The sequence below is a fragment of the Hippocampus comes genome, unplaced genomic scaffold, assembly GCF_001891065.2.
Source record: "Hippocampus comes isolate QL1 unplaced genomic scaffold, H_comes_QL1_v1.1 scaffold37, whole genome shotgun sequence".
Classification (NCBI taxonomy): domain Eukaryota; kingdom Metazoa; phylum Chordata; class Actinopteri; order Syngnathiformes; family Syngnathidae; genus Hippocampus; species Hippocampus comes.
In genome coordinates, this window is record NW_017805535.1 from 372,817 (window position 1) to 394,882 (window position 22,066).

The following is a 22,066-nucleotide window of genomic DNA, read 5'->3' on the forward strand; positions in this document are numbered from 1 at the left end:
TTTTACATTTCTTCTTGTCATTTTATTTCGTTAGTATTAAATTCATGGTAACGAAATAAAATGACAAAGATACAAAAATGTATCAAATAAATCTGCTCACCTGCAATTTATAATGGCGCATTGTAGTCACCTTCGTGCACGAAAGTTCATTCAATCTCAGCTGCTCAACATTTTCAGTTATTTGCTGTTGAATCGCCGATTTTGAAAATGCAAATGATCTGTTTATTTTCAAAGAATAGTTTGTTTGTTATTGTTTGGTTGGTGTCTTGTATGAAACTGCGACATTGCGCAATTTATTGAACAGACTTGTTTAAGATCACACAGCGTAATTTGGGTGGCATTTTATTTCGTATTTTTAAATCATCTTTTTATTTTTGACTATCTGTAAATTTAGTTTCCTGCTCTTAATTGTGAATGCATACTTGATGGTTTTAAATGCTCCTGAAATTAAGTGCTGCTTGACGAGCCTATGTTGTGTATGTATGTGACGTCACTGAAGGCCTTAGGTTGAAATGCACGGCCCGCCACTGATAGTAGCTCTAATGTTGAATGATAACATTGGTTCAAAATTAGACTTATTCATCACTTCTCTATCATAGCAGGTGCTTCCATTGATGTGATATTGTAACAACTCTCGAATGTTTTAAGTTCATGAAAAACAATCCTGAAAAAAAGTTACCAGTGTTGCAAAGAAACAAACAAAGCCCTCATCAGAAATGTTAAATGTTGCTAGATTCGTTGAGTTCTGAAATCATTGTATTTGATACGTATCTCTCATTACAGGGTATTCAGAGAAGAGAAAATGTGAAAATGAGCAGCGACTTCACACTCGAAGCCAAATCAAGCTGAATTACAAAAGCCTCAATCAGCGAAGGCCCAAGGCGGTTGTCACTAATTACCTGCACATCAACATCACATGAGGAGTGAGCCAAGATTTCATCTCTCATTATTCCCACAAGCTTGATCACTTTACTTTTGCCTTGATGAAACAAAGCGGTTCGCAGACTGATAAGTTGTGCTGTTGGCTGTCAGTCAACCCCAAATCGCATCATTTCAATCTTTTGTAATTTCGGAAAAATTACAGTATACTGTGCAGAATCCTGCAAATGAATGATCATTCATTTTTTTCAGATACACCTAAAAATAGAAAAGTTAAAATATGTCACATTTTAAAACAGACATGCGCGCATGCACGTGCACACACACACACACACACACACACACACACACACACACACATACACACACACACACGGAAGAAATAATTATAAGAGGGGATAAATGTTGAGTCTGAAAAGCTTTAATTACTGAGCACTGGTTCCCTCTACAGGGAAACATTTTTAATTAATATTCAAGCTCTGTCTCTCTCTCTCTCTCTCTCTCTCTCTCTCTCTCTCTCTCTTTTAGTCTAATCCATTATCTCTCCACAAGATAAAATTCTGAGAAATGCAGCTGCCCTGCTGCTGCTCTCCAGGAAAATACATCCACGGGGAAATTATGATTATGAGTATGTGCTGCCCATGGGTTCCATTTTCCGGAGACTAAATCCATAAGTGATGCGCAGCTTCCATCGTGATCAAAATAAAGCTGCAGGTTGATGTAAAGTGTCACGGTGGCAAGTCAAACTGGACAATAAAAAAATATATTTTGGGTTTTGGACCGAGTTCTGTCTGCGATTTTACAGGGCAGCAAGTGGTGCAAGCTGCCACCCTTACGAAATGCCTTCAGTTGGCTGTTAGCAATAAATCGATTGACACTAAATTAACATTTTTATCATAAATGTTTCATATCTTGTCTCCATTGTGTGGATAAAAAGTGTGTTTAAGTAAGACCAGCCCGACCACCCATCCTTTGGAGAATTATGTTGTGTCCTACTGGTGCCACCAATTAAGGAGAAAGTGTAATTTAACTTACATACTAGTAAGCAAAATGTTTTGAATAAATAAAGGTTGCATCCATCCATCCATTTTCCGATCTGCTTTATCCTCACAGGGTTCATGGGTCGTGCTGGAGCCAATCCCAGCTGTCTTTGGGCAGCAGGCAGGTACACCCTGAACATCGACGAACAACCATTCACACTTCCAAACACACCTGGCGACAAGTTCAATCAGCCTGCCCTGCATGTTTTTGGAATGTGGGAGGAAACCGGAGAGACCGCAGTACCTGGAGAAAACACACGCAGGCATGGGGAGAATATGCAAACTCCACACAGAGAGGTTTGGGCCCGGAATTGAACTTCTGTAATGTGAGGTAGACGTGCTAACCAATCGACCACCGTGCCGCTCTAAAGGTTACTAAAAACAACAAATAAAACCAATACTTAGGATTTATTTTAATTTTCTTTAGCACGGATTGTTTTTAACAAATTTTACTCATCTGATTCACTGTCTTCTGTGTTTAAAAAAAAAAGCTTGACACTTGAGAGAAGTGAATTTTGTTTCCAAATAATTCTTTCATAGTACTCCTCTTGCTCGTGTGCGTAGTGTATTCAGTAGTTGGTAAGGTTTTAAAATGCACTAAATTTTTACAGATAAAAATGTGAAGGCCTCAGTGTTAGTCATTAGTCAGTATTATTCACTTTAAGTTGCACCATCATTTCGAAGCATGTCAGGAAAGCTGGTACAGGCTCCACATTAAAACTCAATATATTATCAACTTAATGATCTTTATTATTCATTTGTACTTTCCTTAACAAAAGTGACACAGATAATATTACCGAACACGTTATTACACAGTAGAACACAGTATATGTTTCGTTTCAGAGTTACATATGTTTTAAGTTGGCGTGAAGACATACTCTGCATTACGGGGCCAGCTGAATGATTGCCAGCTTGTTAGGGGATGCCTGGAGTGACCACGAATATGAGAGGCCAGCTTTTAAATTGCAATGACAGTCAGCAGTACTAAAAGGATGAGTCGGTCAGCAACCAAACTGTGTGTGAGTGTGTCTTCATTTGGAGTTGTATATGAAAGGATCTTTCTGGGCACAAGGAAACAAATGCTCATGCACACACACACTCACAAACGCGGACTTGTGCTTACTGCCACAACCACCATGAACATGTGGAGCGAGCTCAGCAGGAACTGGATTCCTTCCAACCCAGAGACTGACACTATTCAAATTCCCAACTCTCGTTTTGGACAGCAACACAAGATTAGACCTCTTCCTGCACCCCTCTGCCACGTACTGTACAGGGTTGAGGGTGACAGGGGAGTGGATTTTCACTTCTGTCCCATTTCACTACCACAGAGAAAATTGTGAACCACAGTCAAAAAAAAAAACAAAAAAAAACCCCAATTCTGTTCATTCCTGTTCCCCGTGAAAACAACTTCCACTCTGGTACCACACCCATTTTGGAGGTGAGTTATATTAAAAATGGCTATGCATGTGTCCGAGGTTTCTCCTACTGCATTTGTCTGCTCCTGTGAACTTTTTATCCTGGACCGTCTAATACCACGATTAAAGGTCAGGATGACTCCCAAATTGTGGGGTGGGGAGGAAAAAAAAAAAAATTATATATATATATATATATATATATATATATATAGTGGTGAGGGTGGAATCACACAAGCAATTAGGTGTAGTAAACATTAATAATAATTAACTGAACTGGTTGCATTTATGCAAATGCCCTCTTTGGGAAGAGACAGAGAGCAGATCTCTTGAGAGCAGCTGCAGCGGGCTGCTGTATGTGGTGGCCAGCGCACTATTCCTTGTGGGTTTGCATCAAGAATGATGACATCAGAAGGCTCATTAAGGTGGCAATGTCGTGGGATGGCATTCACCGTGCCCTTGCCCACACCACCTGCAGTGTTGCCTTCTTGAGCCTAACTGAATATGATTCACTCCATGTCCAAATATTTTTTGTTTGAGCCATTAATGGGAATCTAAAGATAAAAAACATACCTTTGAAAGTGCAGTGTTCATCATTTGCAATATGGTCACCTCACATTCTGTCAAAGTAGCACACACATCTGACGGAAAGGCCAAGTAAGCTGCCTGCTTTCAAGCTTGTCTGACATTTGGCGCCTCTGTGGCAATTTGCAAGACTTCATTCTCCACTTGGCGAAACATTTTTCACTCTGAGGTTTGGCCCAGAGGAAGAAAACTCACAGTAAAGTTTGTGGCTCAGGAAGCTGAAGGACAAAATCACGGCCATCTTGTACAACTCCTCACACTTTCTCCATGACAAGCAAGTTATAACAGATGAGCTCTTCAGGTGTGGGGGCAGCATGGCTCAGTGGTAGAGTGGTTTTCTCCCATCTTGAAGGTTGTGGGATTGATCCTCAACCCTTGTGACCATGCTGCAGTTCTCCTTGAGCAAGATGTTAAACCCCCAATTTCTCCTGATGTGACATCATCAGTAGGTAAATGAGGAAATAGTGTTAAAACACGATGAGTATCAAAAGTTGAACAGCACTGTAAAAGTGAAATCCCATTTCCTGTTGCTTCTTTGTACTGACCACCTTGAGACTCTACTAGTGGTGTATTGAAGACTTCACCAACCAGGGACCAAAATTATCGAGACGAGAGAGTATCGCCACTGAGACAAGAAATGAAACACTACAAGCTAACTTGGCTGTAAAATTAATGTTTGCCTTAGCTATGAATGTTAGCAAAAAACAATTGAGGGACGAAAAGAGCTTATTTTTGCTCATTGCCATAGAATGGGATATTTTGATTGTAACTTTCCAAGGATAGTTAATTTAATGGTTATTTTGGCTGTCCTCTGTACTGATAAAAGTTGGACGTTATGCTGGCAATTTCTCTACGCAGCGCGCTACAGAATTTGCACATTACAGAGCATTTTCGCATACATAACACACTAATGAGTTTGTTGACAAGTAGAAAAAAAAAAATTAGAGGCGCTGCATCTCCAGTCGTCTTCGTCCACTCTCTGCGTGGAAGGGGCGTGGCACTCCAGGCGACACTGGGAATGCAGCACCTGCATTCTACGTTGCTCACTGATCAGAGTAACACTAGCCTGGTCTCAACCAGTCTTGTTCAAAAATACGGAGTTCGTCCTGTCCGAGACTGAAAAAAATGCCTTCGATTCGGAGACCAGACCAAGACCATTATAAAGAAGACCGATCTCCAGAAATACAACTTGAGACTCTACGGTGCCCGTGAAAGCCACATTTTATCAGTTGCACACACTCACATTCTTGCCTCTAATCTTTTGAATCCCACCAGACACACTGAAACATTATCTTTGTCATATTCTGCTTTGCTTTGTTTTTGACCTCTTGACCTCTTGCGCTCGCTCCATGTCGCGTTCCTTGTCCTTAAATTTGTTTTTTTGAGTATCTGTTCATCTAGCTTTGACTATTTCTTATGTTCGCATGATTAGACGATTATCATTTTGTTATGTGAATTTTCGGTGCGTAACTTTCCTTGCAATTTGCAAACGCGTTCTGTTTCTCATTTAATTTTCCTGGCTTTTTGTCACCAGCGATTTTTGTTAAACTACTGTTACGACTACTTTGTCGGTCTCTTGCTTTGCTTGAAATAAACACCTTTTGTTAGCGGTATTTATCTGAGTCTGCGTTTTTTTTTCGGATCCACACACCACCGGTCTGTGTTCAGACCTTGTCAATCTTTCTGTTGAAACAAAACGTACAATTTTGTATTCTAGATTTAGATCACATCTATACAGTATATCCTATTTATTTTTGTAATCACTAATGGTAAACGTAACTATAATCTCACACAGAAATTTCAGAAACATGGATGCACAAAAAAAAAAAAAGCTGAACACACACTGCATTATTGACACTCGCTGGTGTCATTATACTTAACATTTACTGCTTTTGGAGAAAGTGTATATTTTGTTTGAATACAGAAAGGCTCATCCAAATGAGGAAGGAAGACATTTCCATCCTTCAGCTTGATGCCACATTCATGCTCTGGTTGTCATGCCATCAAGACAGCGCTCCCCGTGCTTATGCAACACAACTTTCGAAGTGGCTCCTCACCTCATTAAGACTACTGCACTTCATGTCATGTCAAATCTACTCTTCCTTAATGCTGAAGCCACTGATGCGCTCTCGCACTAAGTGCAGTGGTTAAGTAAAAACATCCTGCATTGCTTCTGACCGCAAAGGGAAACATGACTGAACTTCTCTGAATAAAAGAACGGAGAGGTTTCAGATTGTCTATAGAGGAATCTCCTGCGGACTGGTTTGAAACATTGAATTACAATCAAGTAAGAATGCTTCAGAGTTCAGACATGCACAGAAAATCGTGTCCCTTCTTAATAGGCAAGAGAGTTATTCTAATAATTAAAGTCTATTGAAAACATTGTAGACACCAAGTTAAAAGTCCTACATGGCTATTTTGGTGAGAGCAGAGGACTGATGCGTGCTTCCTCAACCACATTTTTGCTGTATCAAAAAAAAAAAAATGTCACAGCTACAATGTTATGTGATTGTCTGGGTGCAGGAAGGCAGTGGATCAATCAAACTGACATGGAATAATGCAGTGGTCCATTGATTTACAGCTACCTCAAGTTTCTTTGACGGGCCATTGCGTGATTTAGATTTTTGTGCTTTGTGTCGTGACGGAACTTGACTTTAACACCTGCTGACCGGCCAAATGAGGGTGAATTTCAGCTAATGTGTATTGTATTGTATTGTATTGTATGCGAACATTGCCACTACAGCCACTTTGAAATGAATATATAGTATATTGATATAATAGATAAACTTTGATCTGATGATCAAATGATGAGATGTCTGTATAGTACTTTGTTTGGATGTGATGTGACTACATACAAATTATCAACACCCTTTATTCCTTTGTTTATCTTCACTTTTATCTTTATCTCTGACCTGTTCGACAGAATGCAGAACGTGGTTGCGCATGACACCTATTTTCTAATGACATGAATGAAATTTTTGGTAGTGAAAATGCCAAGTGGCAAGTAACTCTGGGAAACCACGACCCACAGTGGCTGGTGAGCAAAAAAAAAAAAAAAAACATCAAGCCCTGGTAGGGAGACAAAATTTGAGTTACAAGTGAGCTTCAGATATGGCACCGCTTGGGTGAAGTGGAAAAAAAACGGGGAGTAGCATTTATTGTTGAACGGTACAATCAAACACACTGCAACAGTTATCATGGCGCAGCACCGAAATACTGGAATGGTACACAGTAGCTTCACGTGCACACCTGTCGCTTACGAGCGATTTGTAAAATCCGAGCTCTCGCATGGACACCAATGCACAGTGAAAACATTTGGTGGGAGGAACAGGAGGCCAAAACTGATGTCCACGTGTGTCGACGAAGACTAATGCTAGGGTCAGACTAAACACATGTCGAGCTTTTCTGGCGACGCATTTCCAGATAGTCAATGCAGTTTCCATGCACACAGAGTGATGAAATAAAAACAATGTGGGACAACAATATCATTGCAATTTTTGGGGCCAAAGGTACACACAACACAGCTAGCTTCCTTTACCGTCCAGACCAAGACAAAAAAGGAGTAGGCTTGCTGACTTGGGAGCAAGGGGAATTTGAATTTAGCGTAGAGGTAAATTCAGGTACGAACTTGGTCAGGGAGAAAATCAAATTTATCATGACTTGCCAAGAGAATGAAGAGCCTTTATGTACAAAGAAAATATGCAATTTAACAATGTTACCTTGTACACACATAAACCCAGCAACAGGCTTTTTTTGGGGGGGGGGGTCGGGGGGGGGTCATTTTTTGACTTCCTCCTTACACGAGGAAGCGTCACTTCCTCGTGTAAGGAAGCCGAGAGTAGTCGAGTGGCGTATTCGGATTTGCTCAGTTTGGTCGAAAACCGGAAGCCGAGAGGAGTCGAGTGGCGTTTTCAGGTTTGCTTAGTTCGGTCGAAAACCAATTTTCGGTCGTAATCCGAGGCGTAAAAATCTCGAATTTTCTGGTCGAGAACAGAGATGTCCGAAAACCGAGGTAGGACTGAACATGTTTTGCTTCGTCTTGGTCCTGACAGACAGTCCAGGGGTAGCCTGCCTCTGTACCATCAAATTAAGGCCAGGAGACTGATCAAATTTCAGAATTTAGCGATTACAATAAAAATTATGCCTCAACTTTGTACTGGTATTACATGTTTTGCTTTGTCTTGGTCTCACCCTCTCACCCGAAATGATCTGGGATGGGCTCTAGCTTTCATGCAACTCTAATCAGGAAAAATGTTACAGAAAATGCATTAGGGGACATTATTACTTTGCAGTAGCCGAGATAATTTTTCTTATTGTGGAAACTGAAATTTCTGCTACATCTCCAAAGAGATTTTCCTTCACGTCCAACTTTTATACAACCAACTAATCAAAGCAGATATGACAGCAAACACAACACTAACACTCCACCAGAGCTAAAAGAAAATGTACAAGAGAATAAAACCTCTGACCTTGGCAAAGAGGGCTCCTTTGGCTGCCAGTGCATCCTCTCCTCTTCCATTGGGGTAGCACTCATAGCGTGCATCCAGAATTGGGTAGCGACTAGCCAGCAGCAAGCCACTGTTGAGGAATTTGAACCTGGAACAACATCCCTTCCAGCCGTACCGCCCAACATCACTCAGCACATAAGGAAAGTAGCGATGTAACTGCTGCCGCAGTCGTGTTGTTGAACTATGGTCAAACACTTCCTGAAGGGCAAGGAAATCCAAGTTGGCAGGAAAAAATGCAGAAATGTCATGATCGAATGCCTCATCTCCGTGTCGGCGCTTTCTACCGGGGCGTTTAAATATTGAGGTGCGAGGCACGTGAGAGAGGGTGTTGTTCGACGATATCATTACGCAACCATCGCTTCCTTGGTACCGAGTGAGAGATTCTCTTGAGGCGGTCATGCTGCCCACATCTCCTCCTGCCCGCTCCCCTGACTGATGGTTCCCTGTCTCTGCCTCCTCTGGATGGGGGTCTGGCTCAGGGGCACTGATGCTGATTTGAACACCTGAGGTGTGAAGTGGACACTCTGGTGAGGTTTTAGCCTGTGCTTCCTTTCCGTGAGTGGGGCAGTCATGATTAGCATGTGTCTCTTTTCCGTGCGTGGGGCAGTCATGATTGGCATGTGTCTCCTTTCCGTGCATGGGGCAGTCATGATTAGCATGTGTCTCTTTTCCGTGCATGGGGCAGTCGTGATTACCGGGGCCACTATGTGCCCCTGTAGAATGCATTGGACATTCTGGAACCTGCACTAAAGCATGTAAAGGGCAGTCTGAGCTGTTGTTGGTTTCCACACAGTGTAGGGGGCAGTCCACTGTTGTGTTTCCTGCATCTGAGTGAAGGGGGCATTCAGAGGTTCCGTGAACTACTGTCGATGGATGAACCGGGCAGTCTGTAACGCCTGCAGGGTGAATGGGACACTCGGCGAGTGGCTCATTTTCAGTGTCTGCTGGGCCATTCACAATGTGTGTCTGATCTGGCCGCTGGTCCAAGGAAGAGGTACGGCGAAAACCTGTGGGTAGGCTGCTGAAGGAGGCCGCACTAATGGTTGAGACACACCAAGAGAAAGAATGACAAACATTAGTGTATCTTAGACACATAACTTACTTTTCTGTAAAAGTAAACCTGAGATCGTCTACATACCTGATGGAAGTGTTGGTTGGTGAATCGATGTAGATTTTAATCTGAGGTCGACATGCACCATTTCTGATCCTCTTGCCCACTTCCCGTGCTCTCCTCTGTGTGTCCGAAAGATTGTTGAACCTGGCCAGAGAGTCGGGCAGTAGGCAAACGTTGGCGCTGCAGAAACAGAAGCTCTTGCCCTGAGGTCTCCAGTCCCTGACCCCAACAAACCCTGGTGCAGCATCGCCTTGCTCAGCTTGGCGCTTTTCTAGTCTGCACAAGACAGGGAAAACTACATCAACAAACAGACAGGTTTGATCTTATAACCTTTACAGTATCCCACAAATACTATACCAAATACTTTTTTGTTGTCTCATTTTTCTGGTAAAAGTTCATATCAAGGCTGATGTGTCATTTGTTGAATTTTGACATTTCATAAACACGTGATTTTTTTTTTGTATTGTCCCCCATTCAGTACTAGCACTGTTGATACACAACAACAAATTATTTACATTGTTTTTAAAAGATTAAAGATTGAAAGACTTTACTGGCAAACATTTTACACCGATTGCTTACCTCGATTAAACAGTCAGAGTCACAGAACAGTGAAAACGAGATGACTGTTACTTTGCTCTTATTATCCAATTGCTAAGATCTCTGCATAATGAACTTGTTTCACAAAGATTCATGTGAAATAAAATAATGTTGTGGTTGCCTGTCGCTCCAAATTCGTTGACTAAATTAGCCAGTTGCATTGGAACTCTGAAGAGATTTAAACCAGCAATGTCACAGTGATCATACAAAATCGAAAGTTTTTGGTACATCCTTTTACTTTGCAAACTATAATAACGAGCTGAGAGGAACACAAATAGGGTACTTGACTTGAAAAATGTTATGGGGTTCACAATAGCATTAGTTGGTATGCAACTCACACGATGCAGTGGGTGTAGTATTACAAAATACCGACGTTATTGTGTGACTCTGCATGTTAAGCAGTTGACCAATTAGTAGAAATAGAAATGGAGATCAACACTAAGGGAGAAATGTGTGACGGAGACAACTTACAATACACTAAATGTGCACATTTTCCATACCTGTGGTAGGTGTACAGGTAAGGTTGACGGATGGCCTGCAGAGGAGCCCAGATGACAAAGCCCAGCAGAGCGAAAGGCAGAGAGGCGAGGAGCAGGAGCAAGTAAAGAGGCGCCATTATTAGGACACACAAAGTGAGGAGGGAGCACGGGTCCTGAGAACGCTGGCGCTTCTCGAGTGAAGTAGCCAGGCAGGAGGCCAGGAGCTGATCCAAGAGCCAGTAACAGGGGAACACCAGGCTCCATGACAAGCCATCCAGGAAGTGAAGACAGGAACTGGAGTAAGGGGTGATGTGGAGGACCATCTCTCTCTCTCTAATTACAAACTTCTTTCACTTTATTCTCACACTCTGATAAATGACTACAAAATAATTAGTTCTTTACCCAAGCATCGATCTGAAAGAGTAAAAGCCAACAAAAATCTTGAAAGGTCCCTTTAAATTGGTAAAAGCTGCACTACATGATTTGGACTTTAATGTTTATAGGTTGTCTTCGGCATTTATACCATCCACAGAAGTTAGTCTAGTCTGGTAGCGGGAGGTGGCCATGATAGGATCGTTTTCCTTGACGATGGATCTATTCTTGCAAGGGTTCCAGTGACCTCATGAGGAAGCCACTTATCATCACCATTTTCTCAGGACCTACAAATTGATAGCAGAGAGAGAGAGCAAGAGAGAGAAACAGAGAGGGGGAGGGGAATAAATGACATAATTCATATTTTTTCTGCATTTAAAAATTAATGCTGTGTGTGTTTTTTGGTCATAACAGGGAATCAGAACATTCCGTTTTGTATTGTACCATACATGTACATATGTATGCGAGTGTGTGTGTGTGTGTGTGTGTGTGTGTGTGTGTGTGTGTGTGTGTGTGTGTGTAAACATGTAGCAATTTTCAGCTCTCCAAATAACAACTGAAAAATAGGATTGTTGTATCTATTTTTGTAAGGTACTTAGTATTCATGATTTCTTCATTAATTTGTCCAATTCTATGTTTATAACTGGAATTATTGAACAAAAATGCAATGTAGTCGCTGATGGTGTAGTGGTACACACGCCGGACTTGCGCACGGGCAACATGGGATCGGGTCCCACTCAGTGAGAGTGTGAAATGTGGGTGTGAATGGTCATTTGCCATGCAACTGACTGGCGACCAGTTCAGGGTGTAGTCTGACTTCCACCCGAAGTCAGCTGGGATGGGCTCTAGGTGTTGAAAATGGATGGATGGATGGATGGGCAATGCAATTTCACTGTTTAAATCTAGCATCATATTTAAACACTGAAATTATGTGATTGATTTATTCAATTCTGTCTGTCAAGTTAAAAAAAAAGAACAAACAAACAACGAAAAAATAACTTGATAAAAAATAAATTACATCCTTTGTTTATTCTGCAGCACATAAGTCAAAAGGTGAACTTGTTCCACTTTTCTGTCAGAAATCATGCTTCATCTGCCAAGGGAGTGGCTCGTGTACCAAAGAAAAAAATGTTTGCTGTGACGGTTTAACCCAAGGGTGTCAAACTCATTTTTGTCGCAGGACACATTGTAGTTCCGGATTCCTTTGAAGGGCCATTATGGCTGTGAATTTTGTGAAACCATATCACATGTTTAACCAAATCCACATTTTACATACACAGCGAACAACACATAGATGGCATCATCAAAAATATTGTTCAAACATTCTAATTATTACATTATATATGAAAATTTGAAATTTTGATTCAGACTTGAGCAAGCATCATGGAAGTTGACATGCTTGAATTGCTTTCGCAGGCCAATAAAATGATGTGGCTTGCCAGATCTGGCCCCCGGGCCTTGATTTTGACACAGTGGTTTAACCCAACATTGCCGCGGCTCCCTTTGTGGAAGACAGAATCAAATGTGTCTGCTGGCAGTACATCTCTTTCACTAAGTACAGGATATGTAAAAACAAGAACAAAGCAAAACTTATACAGAAGCTGCATGAGGCCTGAATTGAAGCCAGAAGTCTTCAAAACAAGAACCTGAGTTCATGGACACGACGAGTATAATGGCAGACTCAATTTAAGCGAAAAAACCCTTGAGTTATCCCCAGGGTTGCCATGAGGGATTTGGGGACCTTGACAACATTGAGCCCCTCTATGTCACTGCAGCAAATTGAAATACCTTTTCCTCGAGCCTCTGTTAGCCCATTGAATAGTCATCCCTTTTTCTCCCTCAAAGCTCCTCTGCTTATGCCTCTGGATCATCAAGTAGTACCCTAAATGGCACCTTTTTTGCGGGAAATCAGGTGATTACGTGGTTGAAAAGAATTATAACGAATATGTAATTGAAATGTAAGTACCGATACTACAAAACTTTAATGTAATTTATTTGGCCGTATGATGATGACCTTTAATTTGTGTGTAGAATTATAGAAGGCAAAATTCACCTACTTTGCTGAACCATGTTGGTGTTGAAATGTTCCTAAAGTGTGCTGTTGAGGATTTGTTCTCTGCCTTCCTCACATGCAAGCACGCGCACACACACACACACACACACACACGCACACACACACACACACACACACACGCACACACACACACACACACACACACGCACACACACACACACACACACACACGCACACACACACACACACACACACACACGCCATGATCTCACACAGCTCTGAACAGGCTGTTGTGATGGCAACCTGGTCACAAGCCTTTGGAAGCTGTACAGGGCTGATGTGATGGAGCTGTGATATGACGATGTACTCCAAATACGCGAGTGCAGAATCGATAATGACACTTCAAAATGAAGAGGCGCAGGTTTTCCTCTTCTTAGACTTTCTTGGGAAATTCAGCATTCTGGTTCAATCACTTGTCACATGAACAATAAGGTTAACTGTGCTGTAGAAATATCAGGCTGATATTCTATGAGAGAGCCTTTGTCCTACTCAGGTGGATAGAAAACACATCAACAGCCACTGAATTGATTGGTTTTTTTTTTTAATATTGGTAATGTATTCACGTTTCAGTATTATAGTCATATTAAAGTTAATTTCCTTATCTTATCTCGTGAATTTATACTTATATATTGATAAAAAATATTGACACTTTATTTGCATGATGAATGTAATTGTCTTCAGGTAAATATATCTTAACGGGTTTAACATATTTAGAACAGCTCGGTCCTCGCAGGTGGGCACCACGTTGGTCACCCCTAATCGAGACGGTATATGGAAGTGAGTTGGAAAAAATGAAGATAATTTCATGTTGTGGTGCTAGGTTGAACTTAAAAATTGTATGAAAGAGAAAAGAAAAGAGCTGCGATTGGCTAGCAATCAGTCCACAGTGTATACTCCACTTCTTGGTGAAGCACATCATTGACCTCAGTGAGGAAAAGCGAGACAGAGAATGGATGCACTGAGGATAAAGAAAAGAGTGAAGAGCTTGTCAAAATCCATAAAATGTTTCATTTATTGTTTTGATAAAATCTGTCTGTGTGGATTATGGATCAGCCGCTAAAACTAATTTAAACACAGAAGTACTGCATTCCAAAGATCAGCTATAAGATTTTGTCTGGGATCCAGAAATACATCTGCAATTTAAGCATTACAAGTAAAAATGGGAGCAATCCCTCCAAATTTAAGGAGACTTCAGACAACTTTCAACTAGAATTCCTCAGCCAGCATGGTACCAAAAAACAAGTAAGCAGGAAAGCTTTGGGGCATATTATAAATAGGGTGGAAAACAAATGAAGAGTAAATACGAGTTCTTGACTGTATTTTTTACAATGCATCACCCATGGTTGATGTCTCATCCAAAATAGATTCATCTTTATATGATACGAGAGCAGGTAGAGAACTGTGGTACAATTTCATCAGTATATGGTAGCACTTGAGCTATCTGCAAATATTTATAGAAGGCCGTAAACAGCCAGAGACACGAAGAACAGAAACAGCATTTGAAGTTCCACTATCTCAAATAAAGTAGGCACAAAACATTTTGGAAAACCTCTTCAAAAACAGATTAGATCAATTCATCGAAAAACATAAATTACTTTCTGATAGTGAGTATGGATCTAGAACTGTTCAACTTCATTAGCCTTGACAGAACTCATCTAAATCATTACGGACTCCGTATACAGGAAGAAAATTGCAGAAGATCTGTTTGGTGATCTAAATAAAGCATTTGCGAGGATGAATGTAATTTAATTGGTCATTAAATTGGAACACAATGGGATAAGAGGGGTACCATTGTAATGGATGAAGAGCTATTGAAAGAAATAAAAGCAGCAGTTTGTGAAGCTGGGTGAGTATAACTTAAAATACTTCGTCATGTCCCCCAAGGGTCAGTGTTGGGGCCACAATTGTTCATTCTATAAATCAGGGGTGAACACGAGTTCTGTGCAAAAATAAAAATAAAACCCTTTTCACATTTGTAAAAAAAAATGTGGAAATCTAACACCAATGAATTGATTTAATATGTCAAGAATAATCTTGAGAAAAGCAAAATATAAAATCATGACACCTTCACATTTGAAATTTTGAGGGCGACAGGACTCAATAAGAACATCTGCAGATGTGACTCTTTTATTCATTTTCATCTAAATGAACGGCTTTATCTGTAAAACGTAGCTGTTATCATTCCAGAGCCATGGCTGGCGGAAATGCAGAAAAGCATTTCGCAACTGCCATTAAGTCACGAAGAGGAGTGACTCTGTCTCTGACCACTGTCATATGTCGCAAGTCTTGTCTGTGGCGGTGAGCCTGTCCTCATTGTTCCTTGTTCTGTTAAGAGTAGTTCCTCAGTTTTGTACTTATGAAAAATGTTTTACACTAGCATTTTTGTTTGGCTTTTTGCAATAAATGTGTTTTATTATTATTATTATTATTATTATTATTATTATTATTATTATTAATCTTCTCTGCACTTCTGCCTTGCCTTGTCTGCTTCCTTACGCTTGAGTAACTCAGCTTTTTTTTTTTTTTTTTTGCCTCCAACCCACCACAGCTAACGGACACTTGAAATCTTGTAACTCCTTAGTTTTCTTTGACGATTCAGTCTGGGGTTATATAACATTGTGAATGAACGCATATCACACCATCAATAAGAGGAACAGTATAGGCAGAGTGTGGCAAGACTAACAGAGCTTGAAGGGATAAAATACCTCAGGCAACAACAGTATTTGGAGTGACACAATCTAAGTTTTGGTCTGTCTTGGTATACTGCAAGGTTTCTTTAACCATCATCACTCTTGAAGCAGCTTAACAACTTGCTCGACAATCCCGTTGACTCGGATGTGTACTTATTACACTCACATCCAATAAATTACAATCATGACTCACAATTACCCAGTAGCCCTTTGGGCGGCAATCCATATTGGCTCCGGTCTGGCAAAGCTTAGCGTGTGCGCTTTTGTGCATCCTGACCGCCTGTGTCTACTTTTGGATGAATGTGGATTGTGTGCCGAGCTGATGTTTGTTCTGTGTAATCCAAAGCAATCAGTGTTCAGTGGAGCTCGACGTCACATGGATGTCAGTTGATCATCTGTCTCTGTGCTAAACACCAGGACAGGAGGCACCCATCTGGCTTGAGGCAGCCGCATCTGGTCAATGATTATCATACGATACAACGTTGATTACCAGTGAGCTGATCACCAATACAAAATGTACATGTAGAGTGTTTTATGCAGCTATACTGTGATTAAAAGTAAATGAAATAATAAAAAGATGCACAAACGTACAGTAAATGAATACTGTACATTAGTAGTTTTACGTGTTTCATTGGGGTTAGTCATAAATTTTAGACATTTTGGGTATCTCATTTTATCCTGCCCTCCACTTGTTTTCTGTGTTATTACAAATAAGTATGACAAATTGTATATCAAATACTGTATGTCAATTTGGTGAATTTGACATTTTAAAATCATAATGTGCAAACAACAACTTTAAAAGAACAATTTGTAAATAGAGATAATACTTTACATGTCTTAAAACAATATTGAAGCGGCTACATGATGCGTGTCAAACTGGTGGCCCGCCACATAGCAAAGAATGAATGTCAACCTCACAATAAACTTTCATTAAAACACACTGTATTTTTTTTTTTTTAAATAGTGAACTCAATATTTCCAGGCAACAAATTTTGATAACATTTTAAATTGGGAAATTCAACAAAATAGTTGAAAAACTGGCTTTGTCCCATTTTCAACAAAAAAATTGAGTTTGCAAAGCCAATTGTCTCTTGTCATGTCCCCTACCTTCAAGATATAAATCAAATTAACTCAAGAAATTGTTGTGGAGCAAATTGGTTTCTTTGTTGTCCTAACTCACATTTTTGCCATAAATGTCAATAATTTCTATTTTGAAATTGCTTCAACTAAAATTACTGTTTCAGCCCTCCCCACAATTTTTTTTACAGTGTATGCGCCTCAATCATGGACACTGATGCATGGGCCGAGACAGACAGTTATTACTCTCGGTTCAATAATCCATCAATACCTGACCCGCACTGAATTTGTACATGCATATTCCCTTGTAGCACACACAGTAAATCAGCCCTAGCACACACGCACACGCACACACACACACACACACACACACACACTCATTTTATGATATTATTTCGTCAATCACACTGCTGACCACCGCACAGCTCTGGGGGATGGGTTGGGGCTGTCACACACAGACGTGTACCTTTAGGCAGAAGGCATTCTCCGAGTGCCCACTCCACTGTGGTGATCTGTGATCGCCCTGGCCAAATTATTTGCATGTGGAGGTCTGCTTACAGTTCCTAATTAATGTACTTCGTGTGCTTGGAAGTCCTGCGTGGCCTGCAGCCAATCGTGTTTTGCTCCCCCCGCCCCCGTGTCAAGGAAGGTGTGCCACTCAAGCGCCGATTTTAAAGGGAATGAGAAGAGCTGCTTAGATTGCCGGTGAATCGAGTTGGAACTGCACCAGGCTGCGTGCACCTGTGAAAATACGTGTGTGCAGGACTGGGAGTTCAGTCCCCTCTATCTCCTCTTATCTTATCTTATTGCATGTAAAATACTACTGGGTTTAAGTCTGGAGATTGGGCGAGTATATTTTGGTTCAACATCTTACTACATGATGATCGACTTCCAAATCATTTTTTTTTCTATAAATTGTCAAGCTAAATGTTTCTGGAGAGTTCTGAGTTAACTTTGCAGCAGGCATCGGGATTTAGAGCAATGCAGATGAAAAATAATGGACTGAGTAAATGAGGGAATAAACTGTCCTGGCGTTTGCCTCCTCTGAATCTCACAGAGTAGCTTGTAATTTTGAGATCATGCGCACGTCGGCTCTTTCTCAAAGCTTGAGCCATCCCACCACTTTGGTAAAGGTTCACCAGTACATAAAACAAGTAACCAAAACAAAACATGTGTCTTCAAAGCTCATCTCTGTAATTTCGTGTCCAATTTTAACCTGTTGTTACACTTCTTCATCCTCCGAGGGGTTAGCATCATCTATTGTAGCATCATTACTTTTGTTCATGAGTGAAGGTCCTGTCCTCTGAGGATTGTTGTTATTACGAACAAATGCTGTCGAGTCCTCATTTACAAACCTTGAAATGTTTTTGTCATCAAAGGATGTTGTTTCCCTTTGTCTACCTGTCTGCGATGGCTGTGATTTATCTTCTCTCAACCTCACAATTGTTTTTTTTTGGGGGGGGGGGTTTGCTTTTCACCCAACAGATCTCCGGTTTCTGTTGGTTACACCTTGAATTGGTATAAATGTCTTCACGGGCAAAACACAAACATGAAACGGAGCGTAAATATTGGAACCTATTTATTGTGTAAATAATCAAATTAAGACAGACACTAGAGGGAAATACAGGTGGATAAATAAAATTGATCTCTTCATCATTTGACCCAATATATATATATATATATATATATATATATATATACACCTGTATATATTTATGTCCGCTTTTAATTACTGTATTTTCTGCACTTCAAGGCACTTCGGATTATAAGGCGCACCTTCAATGAATGGCCTATTTTAAAACTCTTTTCATATATAGGGCGCACTACATTAATTATAAGGCACATAGAATAGAAGCTACAATAGTGGCTGTGGTTGCGCTATGCATCCATGACATGGAGCTACACTGAAAGGAATACAATACAATTCAATACAGCTTCATTTATATAGAGCCTTCAGAACCGCTGCAGCTGGAACAAAGCCATTAGAATTGGTCACAAACACGGACATGAAACATATAAATACAAATGTCATTGCAAAACAAAAAATGAAAGGCATACGTTCTGAAGACAATTGATTCAACAAAAAGGCACACAAACCTTGTGGGTTTACATCCACAAGGGGCTAAATATCCCCTAGAACAGGGGTGCCCAAACTTTTTGGACCGAAGATCAACTTTTCGATTAAGCAACCTCCCGCGATCGACCCGTTACCGCGCACGCACATACACACGCACGCCATGATGAGCAACAGCCTGACATGGAGGCATGCGACGCACTTTTGCAGCCTGTTAACTATAGTAGCTTACACGTACCGTTTTAAAGTACTTCCCTTGGCCCTCTCGATTCCTAATCTTTGCCCATGCGTTCGATGAATTGTTCATGAAACAAACTAGAGAATAATGATGACGATAAAAGATATAGCGCAACAGCTCGCGTCACAAGCTGCAATTGCAGACTACAGAGCGCTCACAACTTCCTGTGACACAGGTCCCTCTTCCTTCATTTAGTCAGTAGTTAACTATGCTTGAGGTATTATCTTTGTTTCATAATGGCTGTGCAGAGCTCACAAAGTAGTTGGCGAATGCACATGTCAATTAGTGTTGGGCAGAACCATTTTAGGTTACAATTGGTTCCTGCTAATAACCACCACTAGATGGCATAGGAACACACTAACAGGGAACCAATTTAATGGGGAATTAAAAAGAGAGTGTGACACCATACATTAAGTGCATCGGATTATAGAGCACACTGTCGGTGTTTGGGAAAATGGAATGCTTTTCGGTGCGGCTTATAGTGGAAAATACGGTACTCTTCATTCAATATTATGTGAGCGAAGAAATGTCCATCGGCCCCCCTCACCCACCCACTGATATAGATCGCAGTTTGAAGTAGAAATAATAAAGAGTTTTCGGAAGTCATTTGAATATACACTAAGCACTGTAATGAATGAAGACAAAAAAATATGACATTTTGTTTTCTCTGCCTGATGTTTTCACACATAAGCCCACGTCTTGAACAAAATACTCATTTGTGACTATGAATATTGTCTGACATCCACAAAGAGTAGCCACAAAAATGACAATAAAAAAAGGACAGAGAGCACTTGGAAGAAGAGAGGGGAAAAAATGAGCGCTCACCGACGGTCACTCTCGCTGTGTGTGTTGAATGTTGCTATAGAAACAGCACAAAGTTCATGTCACGGCAAACACTGGCTGAGTTGCTGAAATGCCCTTTTTACAGAACCTTAACTACAAAACGTTCAGAAGAGCATTGCTTACATAACGCCGCCATTTAAAAGTTATGCCGTCAAGGTTCAATTGCTTTAAAACAGCGGGCTTCAAAGTGAGAGTTACACCTTCCCCAAGGGGGCGCAAGAGGATTTCAGGGGAAGCCCATCAACTTCGGGAAATATTAAGTAACAATATGAGGTGTGAAGCGAACTTCAGCTACGTTCAACTGAGATGTGTGAAAGTAGACAGAGAGGGAGATAAGTACAAAACACAACTAAACGGACACTGTAAAATCTGGCTGCTGACAGGAGATTTGCACAAAAACCACCATGTTAAATCTGGATGATGAAATGATTTAAATGCGAATGAGTATATGTGTAAGCTTCTGTTATATTATTATTATTATTATTAAGTTATGTTTGAGCATCATATTATTTCATGTTAAGATTACCTACATTATATTCTGTTGTTTAATAATTGCTTAGACGTGTTTTTATGTTAATAGCTTCTGATTGGCTGAAGAAAAGGAAAGCAGGAAGTGATTCAGTTGCCGAGAAGTGTGTGTTTTCGATCGTGCTGCGGTGCAGACGTTTTGAAATAAGGCTACGTTCAAACGGAGTCCATCTCTCCTCTTGCCATTTCTTAAAGTAGAGCCATCCATTCATAAACAACGAACCCCTCAACTTACATATGTGTTACAATAGCATTTTTACAAATGTATTTTTCACCTTTGGAGCATTTCAGAGGAAATCCGCCACCAGCTTTCGGGTCAACGCGTTCCTTTTTGTTCCTGAAAGATTCCCTCAATAACAAAGACACCTTGTTTTTAAACGTAAATTATTCCCTGTGGATTTGGTCTTCATCGTGTTCATGGGACAACACTCAAAAAGGCAAAGTGCAGAATTGCCTTTCTCATCATTTTGTCAGGCATTTTCAACCGAATCGGCTTTGACTCAAACCATTCAGTAGTGTTAGTGCAGCAAATCTTGTTGAATCGAAAACTGACCATATGCGAGGCTGAGAATAGAACGAGAATGAAGAGGAAATTGGAAATCAGGTTAACATGCCGCACAACAGGGCAGCCCACGCTGTCCAGATGTCATCTTTAACCTCAGCACCTTACTAATTACTGTACAGAGCCGCTCTCTCGGCCTCTCATCTTCCTCGCCATCCTTTACACATTAATTGAGGTTAGCACATAGCGTGTGGCCCGCGCAGGTAATAACAGATTGCGTGTGGTGCCTTCAAACGCTGTGTGGTCTTTTGCAAGCACTTTTTTGGGAGGTTCCTCTCCTGTGTGGCTGCTTGTCGAGAATCTCGAAAGCCTTGTAATATGGCTCACATCTGACACACACAACTTGTACCAAGTGGCAACTCAAAGGCTCAACGGACTCAAGACTTTAAGACGACTGGATACGTGTATATTGTACAGTATTACAACTATCGATATAGCCAGATGGTGCTGTTTTAAGGATGCGCATGTGAAAGTATCGTTCTGCCAAGTTTCCTGAAATATGGTTGGAATGTTTATTTCCAAGGCCTGGTGGTCCAGTGGTGAGCACGTCGACCTCACAGTGCAGAGGTTGTGGGTTCGACCCCGGCTGCAGCCTTCCTGTGTGGAGTTTGCATGTTCTCCCCAGGCCTACGTGGGTTTTCTCCGGGTACTCCAGTTTCTTCCCACATTCCAAAAACATGCATGGCAGGCTGATTGAACACTCTAAATTGTCCCCAGGTGTGAATGTGAGCGTGGATGGTTGTTCGTCTCTGTGTGCCCCGCGATTGGCTGGTAACCGGTTCAGGGTGTCCCCCGCCTACTGCCTGAAGACAGCTGGGATAGGCTCCAGCACCCCCCGCGACCCTTGTGAGGATAAATCGGATTGGATGGAATGGATGGATGTTTATTTACTTAGTCCTGAAGTTGAGCAAATGTTCGTTTAGGGTGGAGCTAGACAGAGAGATGTCTCTTAATAGATTGACAGAGATATGTGAAACAATGTTCAACGAAA

At 41.0% G+C, this 22,066-nt stretch overlaps 1 protein-coding gene across 2 annotated transcripts in view; it reads right to left on the reverse strand.

Moving 5' to 3' along the window:
* Positions 1–22,066, reverse strand: part of smpd3 (sphingomyelin phosphodiesterase 3) — a 59,831-nt gene that overhangs the window by 17,454 nt on the left and 20,311 nt on the right. The window contains exons 2-4 of one of the 2 annotated variants that reach the window (XM_019878258.1): positions 10,639–11,276; positions 9,566–9,817; positions 8,389–9,463 (exon numbers count right to left, since the gene is read on the reverse strand). In XM_019878258.1, coding sequence (XP_019733817.1) covers positions 8,389–9,463; positions 9,566–9,817; positions 10,639–10,940 — 1,629 coding nt within the window. In that variant the 5' untranslated portion in view covers positions 10,941–11,276. Of the gene's footprint in view, positions 1–8,388; positions 9,464–9,565; positions 9,818–10,638; positions 11,319–22,066 lie in introns of those variants that run through there. The other variant, XM_019878259.1, reaches the window with a different exon arrangement.